The following is a 20,480-nucleotide window of genomic DNA, read 5'->3' as shown; positions in this document are numbered from 1 at the left end:
GAAAACCCTTCATATGCAAAACACACCGTATGCTGCAGGTGATGCCGACGTATAGTTTTAGATAAACCGGATTTCGAAATGCATGTAAACAACTTAGAAATAGAAAACGCCCTCTCATTTATACGGAATTGCGAAAGTGTCAATCCCGCTAAAAAGGACTATAAAACGATCTGCTCTCAGAATTAAAAAAAATCAGTTTCATCTGGAAATTGGAAGAAAGAACCCGCATCACTACGCAATGAAGTTTCTGGTTTTAATTGTCTCCGCCGGTCTTTTTGCCTCTACTTTTGCTTTTACTCCGGCTAATCGTCATCCACAAAATGTCCCACAACAGAATCCCAAATCCTCAACTCCAGTAGCACCGTCGTTGGTAAGAAATTAATTTTGGTCCTTATTATAGTTACTTAGGTTAATAAAAATTAATAACTAATCAATGATGTTTTTTATTGCTATCAGGGGAAAATTCCTGCCGTTTTGAAAGAAAATGGATTGACAACATTGGTCGACCTAATTACCAAAGCTGGTTTAGCTGAGACTCTTTCTGGAGAAGGTATGCTGCTGTGGTCTCTATAATTTTCTTTGATTTGATGGCAGACATGGACCTTAAGAAATTTCAAAAAATTTAATGCAGGGTCTTTCACGGTTTGGGCACCAACTAATGAGGCCTTCGCCGCCTTCGCCGCAATCGACTCGCCGACTCTTACAGCTGTGTTGAACGACGCCAGCTCATTGAAGGACATACTTACGTATCATCTCGTTCCGTTCAAAATCAGCCCGACTTTGATTCCTTCCGTGCACACTGAGCTGACCTTGCCGTCTGTGCAGGGCGAGATTGTACGCATCAACGTCTACCGAAAGAAAGGATCTTCGTTTTCTTCAGAAACGGTGCGAATGTTTTTATTTCATGCTTTAGTAAAAATTTATTTCTTTTATATTAAATTGGCATTTAGGTTGTGACAGTCAACGGAGGACTAGTGATTACAATTTTGCAAGCTGGTAACGGCGTTATCTACGTAATTGACAAGGTTCTCAATCCTAAAGATTTGAAGTTGGGCAACACACAAATCGAAATTCTAAGAGAAACCGGAGACTTCACAACTCTGGTCAAGATGTTTGACACTCTCGGCATCACAAAGATCAGTGACAAAAGTAAGTGGAATATTCAAAGATTTTAATGAGTTGTTTTTATTAACAGTTACTTTGTGTTGAATAATTGCAGTCCGACCGAAAACCCTTTTTGCTCCGACTGACGCCGCATTTCAAGCACTACCATCTGGAGTCCTTGAAGCTCTGTTTGCCAATAAAGCAGAAATGGGAAAACTCATTAACAAGCACACCCTGTCCGGCACTTGGTACAGCAACGGACTCGTTTCTGGCCCTCTTCCACTCTTTTCTGGCGACACCGTCAAAGTTGTTGTATCTGCCCGTAAGTGCTGGCCTTATCCTTTATTAATCATGCACACACGCAACGTTGTATTAACTATACATTTTGATTGAACTAGGCGGTATTGGAGTGGGCAATGCAAATATTATTGGAGCCGACCTGTCGGAAACCGAAGGAGTGGTTCACGTTATTGACGCTGTCATCCAACTCTGAAAGTAATTTTAAACGTGATAAAAATAAGAGGTTGCAAAAAAAGTTTATAAAATGAACAATTAATACAAAACCGAAAATTTCAAATAATGCTATAGTTTTTTTCTGAGGGAGGCTTTGTGTTAACTTGATATTTGATAAGACCAAAAAATAACCGCTTTTATCCTTTTTTGCGATTTGGATTTAGGGGAGGGGCGATTTCTCAAAGACAGTGAAAGGACAAGTGTGTCGTCTGTTTTTGTTTTGTTTCGAGGTTTAAGTTAAAATAAGTATAGAAGAACGGAATCATGACATTTGAAATTTGTACGAAAAATTGCAAAATGATTTGTTGAAATAAGGTCGATCAGATTTTAGTATTTTACTGATGCTGGTCGCTGGATGATTTATTTTTGTAAATTTATTTTCTTTTCTAAATTATAAGTAAATGTACTTATAAATTTGATTTAGTAGTCTATGAACTAATTCCAGAAAAATTTAACCAGTTAAAAAAGTTTATGCAATTATCATTTATTCGTGAGTGCAAAAAAATAAGACACATTTATAAACCCTGTGAAGTGAGCTAATGGATAATACAACCATTGAACACTGTCACCCCGTCTCATATTCGCATTAGATATTATAGAAATTAGTAGTTCTTGACTGGGGCCGTACACATCGCTGATGGAGTTTCCGGTTTGTTTGGAATGACAGCATCGATGACCTGGATAACTCCTTCGGTGTTGGTCAGATCGACGTCGATAATTTTGGCATTGTCAACTGTCACGCCGTCTATATTGGGAAATCGGGCGAAATAAATCGTAGTTGTTAAAAGGTTAATTCAGTTCATTCACGACATTTTTTTGTCAGTAATTCAGTTCGTTATGTTATAGGTTTTGTTAGGGTAGGATCGGTTAGCTTTTAAGGACTTTTATGGCGTTCAAATCAAACTTACTTGGAGACACAACAAGATCAAGGTTGCTGCCAGAAAAGACAGGGACCGGTCCAGAAACGAGTCCTCGGCTGTAGTAAGTGCCAGAAGCGGTGTGAGTGTTGATAAGTTTGCCGATTTCGTCTTGGCTGGCGAAAATAGCGTCAAGAGCACCAGCTGGAAGAGCTTCAAAAGCGGCGTTGGTTGGCGCGAAAAAAGTTTTCGGGCGATCTGCAACAACACAGAAAAGGTTAGCCACAAAAAATTAATTCCACTAATATGTTTAAAAAATAACACGATTGATTTTGACTATAACTAACATTTGTCACTGACGAGTGTGATGCCGAGATCTTCAAACATTTTGTAAATGATGGAAAATTCCTTGGTGTTTCTCAACACTTCCATTTGGGTATTTTTGAACGCCAAATCCTTAGGATCAAGAACTCTGTCGATGATGTAGATAATACCATTGCTGGCTCTGAGTGTCTTCAGAACTAGAGCTCCGTTGATGGTAACAGTCTAAAATAGAAAAAGAAATTATGTCTCAATTTTCAAAAAATCAATTGTCGTTGATAATTGCCATTTTGTGCACTATAACACTTACCTCGTCGAAAGCAAAAGAAACCCCCTTTTTACGATAAACGCTGATGCGCACGTTTTCACCTTGCAAAGTGGGAACACTTAGTTCGTACTGGATGGAAGAAATTTCTTTAGGATCATTTTTAAACGAGACAAGATGATAGGAAAGAACATTCTTCAATAGATCAACATCGTTGAGATTTTTGAGCTCACTAGCAGCGAACGCTTCGTTGGTAGGTGCCCAAATGGTGAGCTCTGGAATATATGAGAGGTAGCGTGGAGAAATAAATTCAATTTTGAATTAATATGGTTTTGAATCTGGCGGCATTCATACCTGGTCCATTAAGAGTTTCTGATAAACCAGCTTTGGCCATCAAATCGAGTACGACTGTCAGACCATTTTCTTTCAAAAGAGCGGAAATATCTTTTGGGGCATTCTGAATGAATTATAGATAGAATTTAATTCATTCAGATTTTTCAAATGATTATTGATTTGAATAATATTTATATTTTGAATTTTTGTCCGGATGGTAGTGTTTAAAACTAAGATAATAATCATTTCTTTTTTTTACTGCTTACCACTGGTGCTGGTGCTGGGTCCGACCTGTAAGATGGTTGGGCTGGTGTCCGGTAATGGGCAGGTGAACTTGGCTGCTGTCGACGTTGTTCAGGACTATACCTACTCGGAGTATAGGCGACAGTAGATGCTGCTAGGACAACCACTGAAATAGAAGCAATCAGGATCAGGAACTTCATCTTGGATACTTGATGATTTCAGTTGTGAGAACAGAATGATTTTACATGTTGAAAAACATGGCTTTTTATATAGCACAACACGGTAGTCACGCCCGGTCAGCCATGACGCTCTTTACGTATTTTGTGTAAAAATGGGAAGGCAACTCTATATGACTTCAAGGGCGTTGTTTCCCTTTAACGCTTTTATTGCTATGCTTTGAATCTTACAGAAATTCTTCAGTTGAATAAAAAAGTGGGTTAAAAGACCACAAACCTAAGTCGACTGAAAGTGCTATGCTGGGAATAACATTAAATTAGTGGGCGCTAGCGTTTGAGCGATATAAGGTTGGATATGAAGTCATCATATACATTATAATATCATATGTTATTACTCTCACTAAATTTATACACTCTCAGTAGTGTGACGAGTTAAACTCCTTGAACGTTTTATATTGTTTTATACCGATTGTGATGGCTGATAGCTTCATGAGTATAATAGGTAATAGCTCTAAATTTGAAGCTGAATTAAAATTTTAATTGATCGTGCTCGCCCTTTAAATAAATTCGGAAATTCCCTAACGGCTAATAAAGAATCGGTATTGCGACCTTCGTCCTACCCAACAGTTCTAAATAACACCCTTCTGTGTTCAGTGAATTGTTTTATTGTTCAGCACTACCTTATTCCAGATTTTCCTTATCACTCAAGAATGGCAAAACTGCGGTTAGTCGCAGTTACTTCACTATCTTATTTGCGGTGAGCGGAACCATGGTAATCAAATGGAACTCTGATGTGATTCTGGTGAAAGTCGAACGTATTGAAAGAAGGAATTCAACATAATTCAAGCGCGTTCGTTCGTTCAAGTGAGGATGGAGCGTGACAGTCTGAAAAACGTGTTGATATCTTGTTTATGCTGTATGGTGTATGCTTATGGGTTGATGTGTTCGTGAACGCAAATTTTGGAAAACTAAGTTTTTTGAAAATCCATGAGCTCATAACATTTCTCACCATCTAATAAGTACCAAGTTTTAAGAGTTACTGGGAGGCGTATACTTAGACAGGCAAAAATGGGACGAAAATCCCGAAAAATTTGGCATCGTAGGACAATTGCTGTCAATTCCTCATTTGAAGAGTCAACATCAGGATTCAGGATGACAAATAGTGAGACAGGGCAAGCAAAAAGAAAAAGTGCAAATTCAATTGATTATTCGTACCATATAGAGACGCATAAAAACAACCTGATTTATTTACTTTGAAAAAATACTGTTTTAGTCAGTTGAGCTGAGTAGTTGCAAAAATGGGCAACGCCGTTCCCACAAAACTAAATTTTCCCCATAAAAAAAAAAATCAAAAACTGAAAGCGTCAGAATTCTCGTTGGTCGTAAACTAGAAAAGTCGGTTATTAGGATTTCATGACTGCGTTAACCATCCGAGTACTGCACCGAGTGTCAAATATAGCCTGAAGTTCCCCCGCGCACACTAAAATCTCTAAATAATAAACACGACAGCTCTTATTGGCCCCGATTGATTAATCACTAGATATATATGTGATTAATTAATCAACACCAGTAACCAGTTCTAAAGAGGACGAGGACAAATTTCTATTTACTTTCGACGCAGTTTTCAACTGTGGTCTCGATGCGTTTCTAGCCCTGGAGCCTCGACTACAGTGCAGCCTTTGGGAGCGTTTTACGTAAAATAAAGGGTTCAAACAACCGTTTTTCACAACGAAAAGCCAATTTGTTTCTACGATAAGGTTGCTTAATTAGTTGCTTAAACCGGACACGCGTTTACTTATTACGTAAAACGCTGTAGTCTGAACGAGACTTTTAACAGAGTCGCAATTCTAGCCAAATTTTAAAAAAGCCGTTTTTTGCGAAAGAACAAGCTCAATCGAGTCGCAGTGAAAACCACCGTATAACAGACAAACTCACTGCTGCTGTGCCGTTCTGCGCTCCGCACGGCTCCGCTCCAAACTGGATTGAAGAAATGAAGCAAGCACAGAAATTTGAACGAATTTGGCTACATAGACAAAATTGGCGTGTTCAAACTTCAGATAAGTTCCTCTGATGTTCTTGTCAGAGTACGTGCGATTTTTCCCTACTTCTTATTTTCTATTAGATGAAAGCCAGAGGAGAAATTATACAATGAAAACTCGAGAAATTGATGTAATGGGACAACGCCAGCCTTAAGCGTCGTTATCATCATTAATAAACCTCCCATCGCATCTTCTCTGCCGAGTTAGTTAAAGGTTTCATTAATGTCGTTCAAAAATTAAAAAAAAAGTTTTGTCGTACAGGGTTCGTCATCTCTCATACCGGTCTATTACAGCAGTAGCCAACATTCGAGTACTGCGGCGTACAAGATCGTCCCACGTCTTACAATGATAATCGATCTGACTTGCCCCAACGAATTTATCCCATGTTTTTTGTATGCCGCGCATATCAGTTGTTAGTATAGTTAGTGTTGGAGTATTAGTTGGTTAGTTCAGTTATTGTTAGTTATTAGAAGTTAGTATTAGTTGTTGAGAGTTAGGGTTAAGTAGTTATTAGAAGTTAGTATTAGTCGTTAGAGTTAGGGTTAAGTAGTTAGGGTTAGTACATGCATAGTTATATTATACAGGGCGATATGAGGGACAACAATGGAGGGCAATGTGGAGGAAGTGAGAATCGAACACGGGACATTTTCATACAACGCTAGATGCTATATCCATTATACCATGGCCGCATATCCGGTCCTTATTATTTCCGGAAGTAGATCATATCCTAAAACAGTATTGGCTGAGACAATATAACAATATTTCGTTTCTATATATAGAAATTGGTAGCTCAGTGGTATAGTCTGGAATTGACACGCTGAAATCATCGATTCAAATCCCATGCACACCAGTCGATTATCTTTGAGTTTCAAATTTCGCTATCTTTATAAGAATGAGGGAGGTCTAATAATCAAAGAAGAAACGAAAGCAATTACAGATATGAATTTATTCTCAACGGCATACTGGCAGGTCGTATATTTTTATCATATTTGTTTTTTTACTTTAGAGGACATGATGAATGCAAGTATGAGCTAATGGATAATACAACCATTTATCGCTGTGTCTCACATTCGCAATAGATATCGTAAAAATTAGTAGTTCTTGACTGGGGCCGTACACATCGCTGATGGAGTTTCCGGTTTGTTTGGAATGACAGCATCGATGACGTGGATAACTCCTTCGGTGTTGGTCAGATCGACGCCGATAATTTTGGCATTGTCAACTGTCACGCCGTCTATATTGGGAAATCGGGCGAAATAAATTGTAGTTGTGAGAAGGTTAAATAGGTTCATTCACGACATTTTTTTGGCAGTAATTCGGTTCGTTACGTTATTATAGGTTATGTTAGGGTAGGATCGGTTAGCTTTTAAGGATTTTTATGGCATGAAAATCAAACTTACTTGGAGACACAACAAGATCAAGGTTGCTGCCAGAAAAGACAGGGACCGGTCCAGAAACGAGTCCTCGACTGTAGTGAGTGCCAGAAGCGGTGTGAGTGTTGATAAGTTTGCCGATTTCGTCTTGGCTGGCGAAAATAGCGTCAAGAGCACCAGCTGGAAGGGCTTCAAAAGCGGCGTTGGTTGGCGCGAAAAAAGTTTTCGGGCGATCTGCAACAACACAGAAAAGGTTAGCCACAAAAAATTCATTCCACTAAATTGTTAAAATAACACGACTGATTTTGACTATAACTAACATTTGTCACTGACGAGTGTGATGCCGAGATCTTCAAACATTTTGTAAATGATGGAAAATTCCTTAGTGTTTCTCAACACTTCCATTTGGGTATTTTTGAACGCCAAATCCTTAGGATCAAGAACCCTGTCGATAATGTAGATAATACCATTGCTAGCTCTCAGTGTTTTCAGAACTAGAGCTCCGTTGATGGTAACAGTCTAAAATAGAAAAAGAAATGATATCTTAATTTTCAAAAAATCGATTGCCGTTGGTAATTGCCATTCGGTGCACGACAACACTTACCTCGTCGAAAGCAAAAGAAACCCCCTTTTTACGATAAACGCTGATGCGCACGTTTTCACCTTGCAAAGTGGGAACACTTAGTTCGTACTGGATGGAAGAAATTTCTTTGGGATCATTTTTAAACGAGACAAGATGATAGGAAAGAACATTCTTCAATAGATCAACATCGTTGAGATTTTTGAGCTCACTAGCAGCGAACGCTTCGTTGGTAGGTGCCCAAATGGTGAGCTCTGAAATATAAGAGGTATAGCGTTGAGAAATAAATTAAATTTTGAATTGATATGATTTTGAATCTGGTGGCATTCATACCTGGTCCATTAAGAGTTTCTGATAAACCAGCTTTGGCCATCAAATCGAGTACGACTGTCAGACCATTTTCTTTCAAAAGAGCAGAAATATCTTTTGGGGTATTCTGAATGAATTATAGATAGCATTTAATTCATTCAGATTTTTCAAATGATTATGGATTTGAATAGTGTCCGGATGGTAACGCTTAATAATAATAATTTATTTTTTTAACTACTTACCACTGGTGCTGGTGCTGGGTCCGACCTGTAAGATGGTTGGGCTGGTGTCCGGTAATGAGCAGGTGAACTTGGCTGTTGTTGACGTTGTTCATGACTATACCTACTGGGAGTATAGGCGACAGTAGATGCTGCTAGGACAACCACTGAAATAGAAGCAATCAGGATCAGGAACTTCATATTGGATACTTGATGATTTCAGTTGCGAGAACAGAATGATTTTACTTGTTGAATAACATGGCTTTTTATATAGCACACAACACGGTAGTCACGCCCATGACGCTCTTAACGTAAGCTGTGTAAAAAAGGGAAGGCAACTCTATGACTTCGAGGGCTTTCCCTTTAACGCCTTTATTACTATGCTCATAATCTTACAGAAATTATTCAATTGAATAAAAAAGTGGGTTAAAAGACCACAAACTTTAGTCGACTGAAAGTGCTATGCTAGGGTAATAACACTAATTAGTGGGAGCTAGCGGTTGAGCGATATAAGGTCGGATATGGAGTCATCATATACATTATAATATCATATGTTATTACTCTCACTAAATTTATATACTCTCATCAGTAGTATGACGAGTTAAACTCCCTAAATAGTGTGATGACTGATATAGCTTCATGAGTATAATAGGTAATAGCTCTAAATTTCAAGCTGAATTAAAATTTTTATTGATCGTGCTCGCCCTTTAAATAAATTCGGAAATTCCCTAACGGCTAATAAAGAATCGGTATATTGCGACCTTCGTCCTACACAACAGTTCTAAATAACACGCTTTTGTGTTCAGTGAATTGTTTTATTGTTCAGCACTACCTTATTCCAGATTTTCCTTAGCACTCAAGAATGGCAAAACTGCGGTTGGTCAGTTATTTCACTATCGTATTTGCGGTGAGCGAAACCATGGTAATAAAATGGAACTCTGGTGTGTTTCTGGTGAAAGTCGAACGCATTGAAAGACGGAATTCAACATAATTCAAGCGCGTTCGTTCGTTCAAGTGAGGATGGAGCGTGACAGTCTGAAAAACGTGTTGATATCTTGTTTATGATGTTTGCTTATGGATCGATGTGATTGATGGGAACGCATATTTTGGAAAACGAAGGTTTTTGAAAATGCATGAGCTCACAACATTTCTCACCATATAATAAGTACCAAGGTTTAGGAGTTACTGTGAAGCGTACTGTATACTTACAAAGGCAAACATGGGACTGAAATCCCGGAAAGTTTGGAATCGTAGGACAATTGCTGTCAATTCCTCATTTGAAGAGTCAGGACTCAGGATGACAAATAGTGAGACAGGGCAAAAAGAAACAGCGCAAATTCAATTGATTATTCGTACCATATAGAGACGCATAAAAACAACCTGATTTATTTACTTAAAAAAAAATTTTTTTGAGGCAGTTGAGTAATTGCAAAAATAAGCAACGCCGTTATTCCTTCAAAACGAAAGTTTCCCCATTAAAAAAAAATTCAAAAACCGAAAGCGTCAGAATTTTTGTTGGCCGTAAACTAGAGAAGTCGGTTAGGATTTCATGACTGCGTTAACCATCCGAGTACTGTACCGAGTGTCAAATATAGCCTGAAGTTCCCCCGCGCTCCTCCCCGCGCACACCAATCTCTAAATAGTAAACACGACAGCTCTTATTGGCCTCGATTTGATCTTATCACTTGCTATATGTGATAATTCATCAACACTAGTAACCAGTCCTAAAGAGGACGAGGACAAATTTTTACTTACTTTCGACGGAATTTTCAACTGCAGTCTCGATGCATTTCTAGCCCTAGAGCCTCGTTCAGACTACAGCTGCCTTTGGGAGCGTTCTACGTATAATAAGTAAAGGGTTTAAACAACCGTTTTTCACTACGAAAAGCCAGTTTTCTTCCATGATAAGGTTGCTTATTTAGTTGCAAAACCCGAACATACATTTTACGTATTACGTAAAACGCTGTATGGTTTGAACGAGACTTTTAACAGAGTCTGAATTCTAGCCAAATTTGAAAGTTGTTTTTCGCGAAAAAAAAAAAGCTGAATCGAGACGCAATGAAAATCGCCGTCTAACAGACACCGCACCAAACTGGATTGAAGAAATGAAGCAAGCACAGGAATTTGAACGAATTAGGCTACATAGACAAAATTGGCGTGTTCAAACTGCAGATTAGTTCCTCTGATATTCTTGTTAGAGTATATTGTAGGCTAGAAATTAAAAAAAAAATTATACAAAGTTTTATTTAACAATAATAGGCTACTTTTACACAGCCAAAATTATGAGCTCTCATAAATGTTTGTGAAGTTCGTTGTCCAATGCAAATTTCAAGCAAAAAGTACAAACGTTCCATCATCAGATATGGTTAGAAGAAACGCCGAAATGATCAGTATCATAACTGTGATGAGACAGTCATCCACCCTTAAAAACATTAAAATGTGAGTAAAATTCGATCGTATAATTTAAAAGTAAATGCTAATTAAGTAATAGCCCGTGCTCTTTTAAATTTATTTTGGTTTGAAGAAAAATTAAACCAGTTAAAAAAGTTTATGCAATTATCATTTATTCGTGAGTGCAAAAAAATAAGACATTTATAAAACCCTGTGGTGACTGGTGAGCTAATGGTTTATACAATAACCATTGATCACTGTCACCCCGTCTCATATTCGCATTAGATATTATAGAAATTAGTAGTTCTTGACTGGGGCCGTACACATCGCTGATGGAGTTTCCGGTTTGTTTGGAATGACAGCATCGATGACGTGGATAACTCCTTCGGTGTTGGTCAGATCGACGCCGATAATTTTGGCATTGTCAACTGTCACGCCGTCTATATTGGGAAATCGGGCGAAATAAATTGTAGTTGTGAGAAGGTTAAATAGGTTCATTCACGACATTTTTTTGGCAGTAATTCGGTTCGTTACGTTATTATAGGTTATGTTAGGGTAGGATCGGTTAGCTTTTAAGGATTTTTATGGCATGAAAATCAAACTTACTTGGAGACACAACAAGATCAAGGTTGCTGCCAGAAAAGACAGGGACCGGTCCAGAAACGAGTCCTCGACTGTAGTGAGTGCCAGAAGCGGTGTGAGTGTTGATAAGTTTGCCGATTTCGTCTTGGCTGGCGAAAATAGCGTCAAGAGCACCAGCTGGAAGAGCTTCAAAAGCGGCGTTGGTTGGCGCGAAAAAAGTTTTCGGGCGATCTGCAACAACACAGAAAAGGTTAGCCACAAAAAATTCATTCCACTAATATGTTTAAAAAATAACACGATTGATTTTGACTATAACTAACATTTGTCACTGACGAGTGTGATGCCGAGATCTTCAAACATTTTGTAAATGATGGAAAATTCCTTGGTGTTTCTCAACACTTCCATTTGGGTATTTTTGAACGCCAAATCCTTAGGATCAAGAACTCTGTCGATGATGTAGATAATACCATTGCTGGCTCTGAGTGTCTTCAGAACTAGAGCTCCGTTGATGGTAACAGTCTAAAATAGAAAAAGAAATAATGTCTCAATTTTCAAAAAATCAATTGTCGTTGATAATTGCCATTTTGTGCACTATAACACTTACCTCGTCGAAAGCAAAAGAAACCCCCTTTTTACGATAAACGCTGATGCGCACGTTTTCACCTTGCAAAGTGGGAACACTTAGTTCGTACTGGATGGAAGAAATTTCTTTGGGATCATTTTTAAACGAGACAAGATGATAGGAAAGAACATTCTTCAATAGATCAACATCGTTGAGATTTTTGAGCTCACTAGCAGCGAACGCTTCGTTGGTAGGTGCCCAAATGGTGAGCTCTGAAATAATATAGTGGTGAGAGATAAATTAAATTTTGAATTGATATGATTTTGAATCTGGTGGCATTCATACCTGGTCCATTAAGAGTTTCTGATAAACCTGCTTTGGCCATCAAATCAAGTACGACTGTCAGACCATTTTCTTTCAAAAGAGCGGAAATATCTTTTGGGGCATTCTGAATGAATTAGATAGAATTCAACCCATTCAGATTTTTCAAATGATTATTGATTTGAATAATATTTATTGTTTGAATTTGTGTCTGGATGGTAGCGCTAAATAATAATAATTTATTTTTTTAACTACTTACCACTGGTGCTGGTGCTGTGGCCGACCTGTAAGATGGTTGGGGTGGTTTCCGGTAATGAGCAGGTGAACTTGGCTGCTCTCGACGTTGTTCAGGATAATATCTACTCGGAGTATAGGCGACAGTAGATGCTGCTAGAACAACCACTGAAATAGAAGCAATTAGGACCAGGAACTTCATCTTGGATACTTTATGATTTCAGTTGCAAGAACAGAATGATTTTACATGTTGAAAAACATGGCTTTTTATATCTAGCACAACAGGGTAGTCACGCCCGGACAGTCATGACTGCTCGTTGTTGGCCTAGGCCACGTATAAGCTGTGTGAAAATAGGACGGCAACTCTTTGACTTCAAGGACGTTCCCTTCAACGCCTTTCTTTGCTTTGAATCTTAAAGAATTTCTTCAATATACCATTGAATAAGAAAGTGGTTTAAAGACCGCTATATTAATTCGACTGAAAGTTCTATGGGAATAAGATTAATTATAGCAGCAGCTGGCGTTTAAGATATGAAGTTGGATATGAAGTCATCATACATTGATATATCTTGTGTTCTTACTCTCACCAAACTGATGCACTCTCAGCAATGCATCGAGTTAAAATCCTTAAATCGTTTAATACCGATTTTAATGACTGATAGCTGTGTAAGTAGATATAGCTCTAAATTTCAAACTAAATCCAAATTTTAATTGATCGGGCTCGCCCTTCAAATAAATTCGGAAACTCCCTAAGGGCTAATAAAGAATCGATTTATCGTGACCTTCGTCCTACCACACAGTCCTACATAACACGCTATTGTTTTCAGTTATATAATCATTTTAATTGTTCACTACCTTATTCAAGATTTTCGTTATTGCTCGAGAAAGGGGATACTGTGGTTAGGCAGTTACTCACTCTCCTATTTGCGGTGAAAGGAACCACGATAAAGTGGAGCTGCTGGTGTGGTTCTGGCGAAAGTCGATAAAAACCTTGAAAGACGCGGAGGAATTCAACATAATTCAAGCGCGTCCAAGTTCTATCGTTCAAGCGAGGAAGGAGTTATACCAACGGAAAAACGTGTTGATTGCTTGTTTATGCTGTATGGGTTTATTGCGGTCGGGATTGCGGTTTACAGCTGTGACTGTGAACAAAAGATTTGGATAACAGAGATTTAAAAAAATAGGCCCATAAAATTTCTCACCATACAATAAATGAATACCAAGGTATAATAAGAGTTACTGGGAGGCGTACTTGAAAGGGCGATAAAGTGGGACGAAAATCTTGAAAATTTGAAATATGATATGCATATTGCCAACTCCTCATCTCAATGAGTCAGGATGACATAATATTGATGGGAAAAAAGGAACGCAAATTCAATAGATTATTCGTATCATCAGATATTAAAAACGTAATTTTACTTTATCTGTATTCGTATTTTATTCGCACTGGTATCACAGATAAAGACCAGCACGGTGATGAAATTTACCTGATGTAATTATATTGTCGTCAGGCAATAAGCGGTACACTATATTGAGTATAATGCTGACTACAGAGATATTTGAAAATTAGAAAAGATGTGACTAATAAAATTAAACACAAAAAATTGACACACGTAAAATATTGTATAATATGGATTAAAGAAATTAAGCAAATACAAGAATTTGAACGAATAACATACAGACAAAATTGGCGTGTTCAAACTACAGATTAGTTTCTCCGAAGTTCTAAGTATATTAGATTAACAAATAACAAAACAGAAAATATTAAAAAACAAAGTATATGCTGATGGTGAGTTAAAAACTTCCACCCTCAACCACATCACTACGAAAGTCACGAAAGTAAAATTCGATTGCAGGTTTGAAAAGAAAAACTAGAAGAAATGCTACATTATTCAATATTCATAGCTCGACCGTGAGCTATATATTTATAGCCTACAGATAATATGAAGCTAAACCGCTATATATAGCAATATATTGGCTTATACGTATCTGCCATTAAATCATCGATAATTTTGTACGACTGTGAATTTTCGACTTGATTAACTCATGTACGAAGGCAATGATCGCCAAGCCAAGCCCAATCCCGAGAATTAAAAAGGCACTCGTCAGATCGGTTAAGCGAATGGGAACTTGTTGGGCGGAACTTTTCTGGCGCTTCTTCTGAAAGCACTCGGTTGCTTTGTTTTTGCCAATGGCTATATTACCCCAGAAATACGTAAGGCCACTCTCCCACAATTTCACCAATCTAAACGAATTTCGAAGAAGACAGATGACAACAATATAATGCCACATAATTAAACGCATCACAGTTTCTTTGAACTGTACCCTGGATCAAATAGGCGAGCGTTCGGATTTCCCTTTTTGACGAGCCAAGAATAATAACCGAGTGGCACCGGCAGCGGCTTGGTAGCGTGAAATCGACACTGCCCTACCTTTTTGTATTGTTGCGCCACAAACCAAGAGTTGAAAGCTTGGATCTAGAACAAATCAGATTGTTGCGATTGAAAAAAAAACGGTTATTGTTGTAGCTGCTGTACCAGTAAGCTACCCACACAAAGAAACAACCCAAAAAATAGTATGATACAGCTGTTATATAGTGGTACTGTTATATAATTATTTGATGGGTACTTACAAAAGGATACGCATATCTGCCGGTCTCCAACATAGCGCTTACTTTAAAGGGATCGCCAAGAATATGACCAGGATATTTACGAGCTTGATCTCCAAGAGTTTTATACACTCCAGTTCTTGCTTGCTTTAAAGATGAACGTATTCAATGATTAGTGGTCGAGTTTCGCTTCCTTTATATTATAGCTTTGTTTCGTTTCTCACTAACCAATATTTGCTCTCCTATCAAAGTGTCGTGTCGAACAATGATCTCAACATCTTTACTAACAGCCAAGTCTTCCAGCGTTTCTATGGGAGGCATCATCTTTGGAACTGTCAGCGATGAAATGACAATACCCGAATAGGAATTAACCAAAACCATGGCACCCAATAGCCAAAATCCAGCCAGAATGCGATACGAATTTCGGTCGAACGCTTCTCTGCAACCTAAAAAGAAGAAAGTAAGTCCTACCGTGCTCAAATGATCTAAATCAAAAATGATCTAGCGGCTGATTAAGTAATATGTAAGTATATGCTGTCAATGTCAAATAGAATTACAGACCTATTTGACAAGTAACTAAAGGTGGTTTAATATTTAAAAAAAATCCTTATTCAAATTGTTATGCAGAATGCCGTAGAAATTGAGGCATATAGTACATACAGCTTTAAGAAAAAATATTTGGAAAAACAGTAATTTTACCTTGATTTGTCATAATGTTGACAATGTAAATCATGTTAGAACTCAATGAGGAATACACTGTTGGTTGACTTGGTTTTGATGAGTCACGCTCTTCCCTATTCATGATGTACACGTTTTTAGCGTTTGTAAGAAGCGGATTAAAGTAGAACCATGTAAAAAAGGTCATCACTCCAACTACAAAAATAATGGTCACCAGAATCCAAAACCAAACCTATAAAATTATTAACAGAACAAATTCATTAAAACTGGTGATTTCGGCGTACTATATTCTATCACGTTAATCTTTACAACACGGCACTCACAGAAGGTTGGAACGGACCAATAAAGGCGAACAGTCGACTTTGTTCTCCTGGTTTCGGCACAATAAGACTCAGCCCGTCGACCCATACGAAGTAACTTGTATAGTCCATCCTATTTATCCGATCCTGAGTCAAGAAAAAGGCGCAAGGGATTCCGTCGATTTTCTACTCCAAAATTCTTTCAGTTACCCAGCAACCAATTTATTGTTAATTAAAACCGTAATTCTTGAGGTTTATACTTTTTCGTTGATGAGTTGGTAAAAAGCTGCTTCGTGCATACCATACCGCTCGACAAGAGATTCATTTACTGGCACCAATGTGTACCTAAAATATTATTGTGTTACAAATGTATACAGGCAAATTTTTGATAGACTTCTTTATATCAACGAAGTCATGTAATCTGAAAAAAAACTCGACAAAATCAAGCGTATGCAAATATGACGTTATCCTACTTGAAGTTATATTTGGTTGCTATCCATTGTAAAATGTTAAGTGCTACACCGGTGAATGAAGCAACAGTATTATTCGGTCCTCGAACGAACACATCAAAGGGTGGATTCTGAGGCGTATACATCACGTGGAATATGAGTCAAACAAATGTTAAGGAAAAACGAATCATTTTTAAAAATCAATTTAAAATTATTTACCGGAAAAACGAGAAAATTAAAGTTCTCGCCGCCAAAATCGACGCGCGGTGGCAAAGACGTAGCAAAGCTCGTTAGAAATAAAAGTAAAATCACGATTGATGATGGCAATAAGGTGCCATGAGCAATTTTCAAGCTGATTTTTGGAGCTCGATTCCAATGCATCATGTAAAAAATGAATATTTCAACGCAAATTATCTTGAGTTGACAGAGCAGATGATCGGCAAATGCACCAGTGAAGAATGAGCTCCTTCATTTATATATGACTGAGTTTTCCTGGACTTGGATAAGAAATTGGAATGGTCACGAAGTGTTAATTCTTGTATTTTCGGTTTGTATCTTAGCAACGGCTTGCTTATATGTCATGAAATGTAGCATGTTACATATGTTTTGCGTTTGTCGGAAAATCTGTACCTGTGTAAGGTGGCTCTTTCTCTTCATTACTATTTTAAAATGGCAACTGCTGGTGATGGGAATTTTTCAGCAGGCCATTTCTCACCATAGAAATGCGGGCACATTTACATCTGAAAATAAGTATATATATGATCGATTATCGCGTGATGAGCGGTCATGAGTTAAAGATTCACAAAGCAAACCTGCGTTATGGCCATAAACTATAAGGATCAGGAGGTTGCTCGCTTATTTCTCCGTGTTTACTGTTTACTATCTCAGTGTTTCACACGGAAATCCTACTATCTGTGTGAGTGTTTCCTATCACGAACATCAAATGCAATTTCCAGAAAATAATTTTTGTCAAAGTATTAATGAGCATTTGATACATCAGCACGAACGAACAACTACTCCGAATACTCATGCACATGTGCGTTACACCTATACACGTCCCGGCTGGTATCGATATGCGTTACAATTTCCCTGAATCAACAATAAGTCAATATAGAAGACCAATATGACGTGCTGGTTTCAAATGCAACCTCTTGTCTTTTTTTAATTTCTGATGGCCTTTAACAATATCTATATAGGCTATATAACATCGGAATTCTATAACCTACACGGCCGTGAGAAATGATCAGCTGTTCGAATTCCCATTCCACCAAAAATGGTGGTGAAGTAAAACTCTGAAACCAAATGTTAGATTTTAATTAGTTTTATATGTATTTTTCGCTTCTACATGTGAACGATTAATTGTATTTTTATTCAGTAACAAGATAATAATATCGCGCAAAGATTAAGGGAAACAAGATTGAAAATAACTGCACCAAGACAATTTCAGGGAATTCGGGACTTATGTGACCATTATTCCCAATAAAAGTTTGTATGACACTATCGGGAACTGCCACCAACTATTGCCAAAATGTAAATGAAAATGTTGACGATGTCCAAGTAGAGATTGAGAGCAGCAAAGACGTATTCTTCTGGGGAGATGGAGTACCTGTGTTTGCCACCTAGCATCAACTGGGTATCGAAGACTAGATAGATGCTGAAAACAAGGGCTCCTAACGAGGCATAAACTAAATTGACGACTTTGTCTTGCATGCAGATGGCCATAATGCCGAACATCAATAGGACGATCAGTGAAACAAAGAGGAACCCTTTGCAGACTCCACTGGACGTGATATCCCATTTTGTTTGTAGACTGAATATGGTGATAGAAAGGCAAACAGCTGCGCAGATTCCTGCTGCGATCAGCACTTCTTCACTCTGCAAGGAAAAGATTAATATTTTAATAAAAGTAATCTTTACTATAGCTAATTACGCGTCTAATAATTATAAACGGCTGATATATTTTACTTCATAAAAAGACGCTATGGCGCCTAGCATTATGCCTTCGCAAATAGTAAAAAGTCCCAGCAGAATGATATTCAGAGGAAAGCGTCGCCGAAAATCGCTGCAGCATGCCAAGACTATGAGCAACACTATGGACATCGAAAACGCAATCCACATAATTTCTCCGTGGTCCTGAGAAAAGCTAGCAACGCTAGGAACGAATACAAAGAGGGCGATAAATCCCATCGTTATAGTTAGCTGAGCCATCAGGATCGCGTACACCTTTCTGAAGTATACATAAAAAATACAAAGAAAATATTTTTGTCCAGAAAACATATGATATTTAAACGATTCATTCATAATGTCTACCTGACGAATGCCAAGCGAATTGATTTTTCAGAAAAAGAAAATCTGCTGCTGTCGTCGAACGAACCCGATTCGTCGAAATGATTCATTCCGCCGTACATATTGGTATCTGAGGATGGCGCTGTATGAATTGTGTCTGAAAAAAGTATATGGACTAATTAAAATTTGAATACAAACGATGGTCTATGTAAAGGAAAAAAATCTGGAAATAGGCGGTGGACTCAAACCCAGGCACGTCTTGCTTCTAGCTCTCGTGATTTTGGCTCACCTGTTGACTGATGAGGATAAGACGTTGGTTGTTTTGGTCGAGTTGTCATTTTGTGTGTTATACAATAATTTTAAGTGCAAATTATTGACGAGATTTGTGTGATAAGAAAACAAAAAGGAAAACTTTTATGAAATAAAATTTTAAATGATCTAGAACTTTTTTTAAACTAAAATGAATCACAATTTTTTTTAAAGAATAACCTCACTCACGTAGATCACTTGTTGTTTCCATTAGTGAAATAGCCCCAAACGTTAAGATAAGAATTTGTGAGATTCGGTATAAAGATATGGATATGATGACGAGGTAGATATGACCTGATTCAAATTATCAGTTTGTGTTGGAATAAGGTTAACTAAAGTATTTCGTGATTTCAAAAGGAAGATTGCGTAATATAGGCTACAAGAAAGCAAAAGACAAGAACGTTGAGTTCAAACTGCAGGTTGAAACAGTTGCTGTCGTCCATGTCGAAAAATGTTACCTTTCGTTGGCGTAATATGACTACAACCAAACCAGCATTTATCTCACATCAGCAAGAGCTGATATCTCTCGCAAATAACCAACGAGCTCTCTAATCTGTCTGATGATCTTTAGCCATCAGCCCGGTGTGTCAATAGCGCTGGTTTGATATCAGGAAGAATAAATTTTCTTATCTTGTTTGGCCGAGAGCGGCCGAGCTGGCGCATTCAAGTATTATTATACTACGTACCAATATTCACTACTTTAACGATTCTAATTATTATTTAAGAAATATTGAATACATAATGCTATTTTCTATTTTGTTTGTTATACTTCCTATATTCATTATATAAGAATCACCATATGCCATATGCGTGTATTGTTTATTCCGTATACAATAATTCGCGTAAGAAAATAATAAAAGTGAAACTAAAAAGTCAAAATTAAAATATAACAAACAAATATTAAATTTCTGGGCAGTTATAGCCGTAAGACGCTTTATTCCGTATGACTAACAGCAGAACTTCTGACCCGACGGCATTTACTCTCGGTCAATTTTCGGGTGTGGGTCCACGGCTGGTCAAAGACAATCACATCACACAGAAGCAAATAACGCGAGTGATGCTGAGGTCTATTGGCAAACAGCAGAGCCATTTTGTAGTTCGTACCGGCGACCACTTGCGATTCGGCCTTCAGAATCTTAATTAACGCCAACAAGTGCGGATGGCTGTTGCTGGCCGTCAGGATGCTGGAGGCAAATGCGGCCATCTCCTTGACATCAGGATCGTTGACATTTCTTACCACGTATCCGCCCGGAATCTGTCTTCTTTCTCTCTTCGAGAAAAATCTGAAACTCCTAAGCTCCAAAGTATTCGTCCACGGCTGATCGAATACAATCACCTCACATAGTAAGACTTGACCTGTGTTCGTGTTGAGCAGCTCCAGAATCAGCTTGTAATTGGTACCGGACACAACTTGTTTCCAGGCTCTTCTG

At 37.9% G+C, this 20,480-nt stretch overlaps 5 protein-coding genes across 8 annotated transcripts; 1 reads left to right on the top strand and 4 right to left on the bottom strand.

The window, feature by feature from the left end:
* Positions 1-182: 182 nt before the first annotated feature.
* Positions 183-1,684, top strand: LOC124341814 (transforming growth factor-beta-induced protein ig-h3-like). Its single transcript, XM_046794762.1, has 6 exons — positions 183-370; positions 457-550; positions 632-885; positions 951-1,149; positions 1,220-1,426; positions 1,503-1,684. The coding sequence occupies exons 1-6, from the start codon at positions 239-241 to the stop codon at positions 1,595-1,597; spliced, it is 981 nt and encodes a 326-aa protein (XP_046650718.1). The 5' UTR covers positions 183-238; the 3' UTR covers positions 1,598-1,684.
* Positions 1,685-2,087: 403 nt separating this feature from the next.
* On the bottom strand, positions 2,088-3,889 carry LOC124341813 (transforming growth factor-beta-induced protein ig-h3-like). Its single transcript, XM_046794761.1, has 6 exons — positions 3,660-3,889; positions 3,415-3,517; positions 3,106-3,335; positions 2,822-3,020; positions 2,526-2,732; positions 2,088-2,362 (listed from the first exon to the last, which is right to left on the bottom strand). The coding sequence occupies exons 1-6, from the start codon at positions 3,834-3,836 to the stop codon at positions 2,220-2,222; spliced, it is 1,059 nt and encodes a 352-aa protein (XP_046650717.1). The 5' UTR covers positions 3,837-3,889; the 3' UTR covers positions 2,088-2,219.
* A 2,893-nt stretch (positions 3,890-6,782) lies between these two features.
* Positions 6,783-12,676, bottom strand: LOC124341794 (transforming growth factor-beta-induced protein ig-h3-like). 3 transcript variants are annotated; one of them, XM_046794740.1, is made up of 6 exons: positions 12,447-12,676; positions 8,138-8,240; positions 7,829-8,058; positions 7,545-7,743; positions 7,252-7,458; positions 6,783-7,085 (listed from the first exon to the last, which is right to left on the bottom strand). In XM_046794740.1, exons 1-6 carry the CDS (start codon positions 12,621-12,623, stop codon positions 6,943-6,945), a joined length of 1,059 nt encoding a protein of 352 aa, XP_046650696.1. In that variant the 5' UTR covers positions 12,624-12,676; the 3' UTR covers positions 6,783-6,942. The 3 variants fall into 3 exon arrangements, with proteins under 3 accessions (XP_046650696.1, XP_046650694.1, XP_046650693.1); XM_046794738.1 differs by lacking the exon at positions 12,447-12,676 and adding an exon at positions 8,356-8,569; XM_046794737.1 differs by lacking the exons at positions 6,783-7,085; positions 7,252-7,458; positions 7,545-7,743; positions 7,829-8,058; positions 8,138-8,240 and adding exons at positions 10,876-11,162; positions 11,329-11,535; positions 11,625-11,823; positions 11,909-12,138; positions 12,212-12,314 and having other exon boundaries at positions 12,447-12,675.
* Positions 12,677-14,416: 1,740 nt separating this feature from the next.
* LOC124342187 (glutamate receptor ionotropic, kainate glr-3-like) lies at positions 14,417-16,853 on the bottom strand. Its single transcript, XM_046795150.1, has 9 exons — positions 16,675-16,853; positions 16,480-16,586; positions 16,267-16,351; positions 16,031-16,192; positions 15,729-15,939; positions 15,258-15,475; positions 15,054-15,176; positions 14,747-14,898; positions 14,417-14,666 (listed from the first exon to the last, which is right to left on the bottom strand). Exons 1-9 carry the CDS (start codon positions 16,837-16,839, stop codon positions 14,417-14,419), a joined length of 1,473 nt encoding a protein of 490 aa, XP_046651106.1. The 5' UTR covers positions 16,840-16,853.
* A 907-nt stretch (positions 16,854-17,760) lies between these two features.
* Positions 17,761-19,446, bottom strand: LOC124341943 (protein lifeguard 1-like). Of its 2 annotated transcripts, XM_046794906.1 has the most exons (5): positions 19,240-19,443; positions 19,031-19,037; positions 18,766-18,898; positions 18,421-18,682; positions 17,761-18,330 (listed from the first exon to the last, which is right to left on the bottom strand). In XM_046794906.1, exons 3-5 carry the CDS (start codon positions 18,861-18,863, stop codon positions 17,953-17,955), a joined length of 738 nt encoding a protein of 245 aa, XP_046650862.1. In that variant the 5' UTR covers positions 18,864-18,898; positions 19,031-19,037; positions 19,240-19,443; the 3' UTR covers positions 17,761-17,952. The 2 variants fall into 2 exon arrangements, with proteins under 2 accessions (XP_046650862.1, XP_046650860.1); XM_046794904.1 differs by having other exon boundaries at positions 19,031-19,446.
* Between the last annotated feature and the right edge of the window lie 1,034 nt (positions 19,447-20,480).

This window comes from Daphnia pulicaria, chromosome 6 (assembly GCF_021234035.1).
Source record: "Daphnia pulicaria isolate SC F1-1A chromosome 6, SC_F0-13Bv2, whole genome shotgun sequence".
Taxonomy (NCBI): domain Eukaryota; kingdom Metazoa; phylum Arthropoda; class Branchiopoda; order Diplostraca; family Daphniidae; genus Daphnia; species Daphnia pulicaria.
Note: the sequence above shows the minus strand (reverse complement) of the source record. Positions and strands in the feature narration are given on the sequence as shown.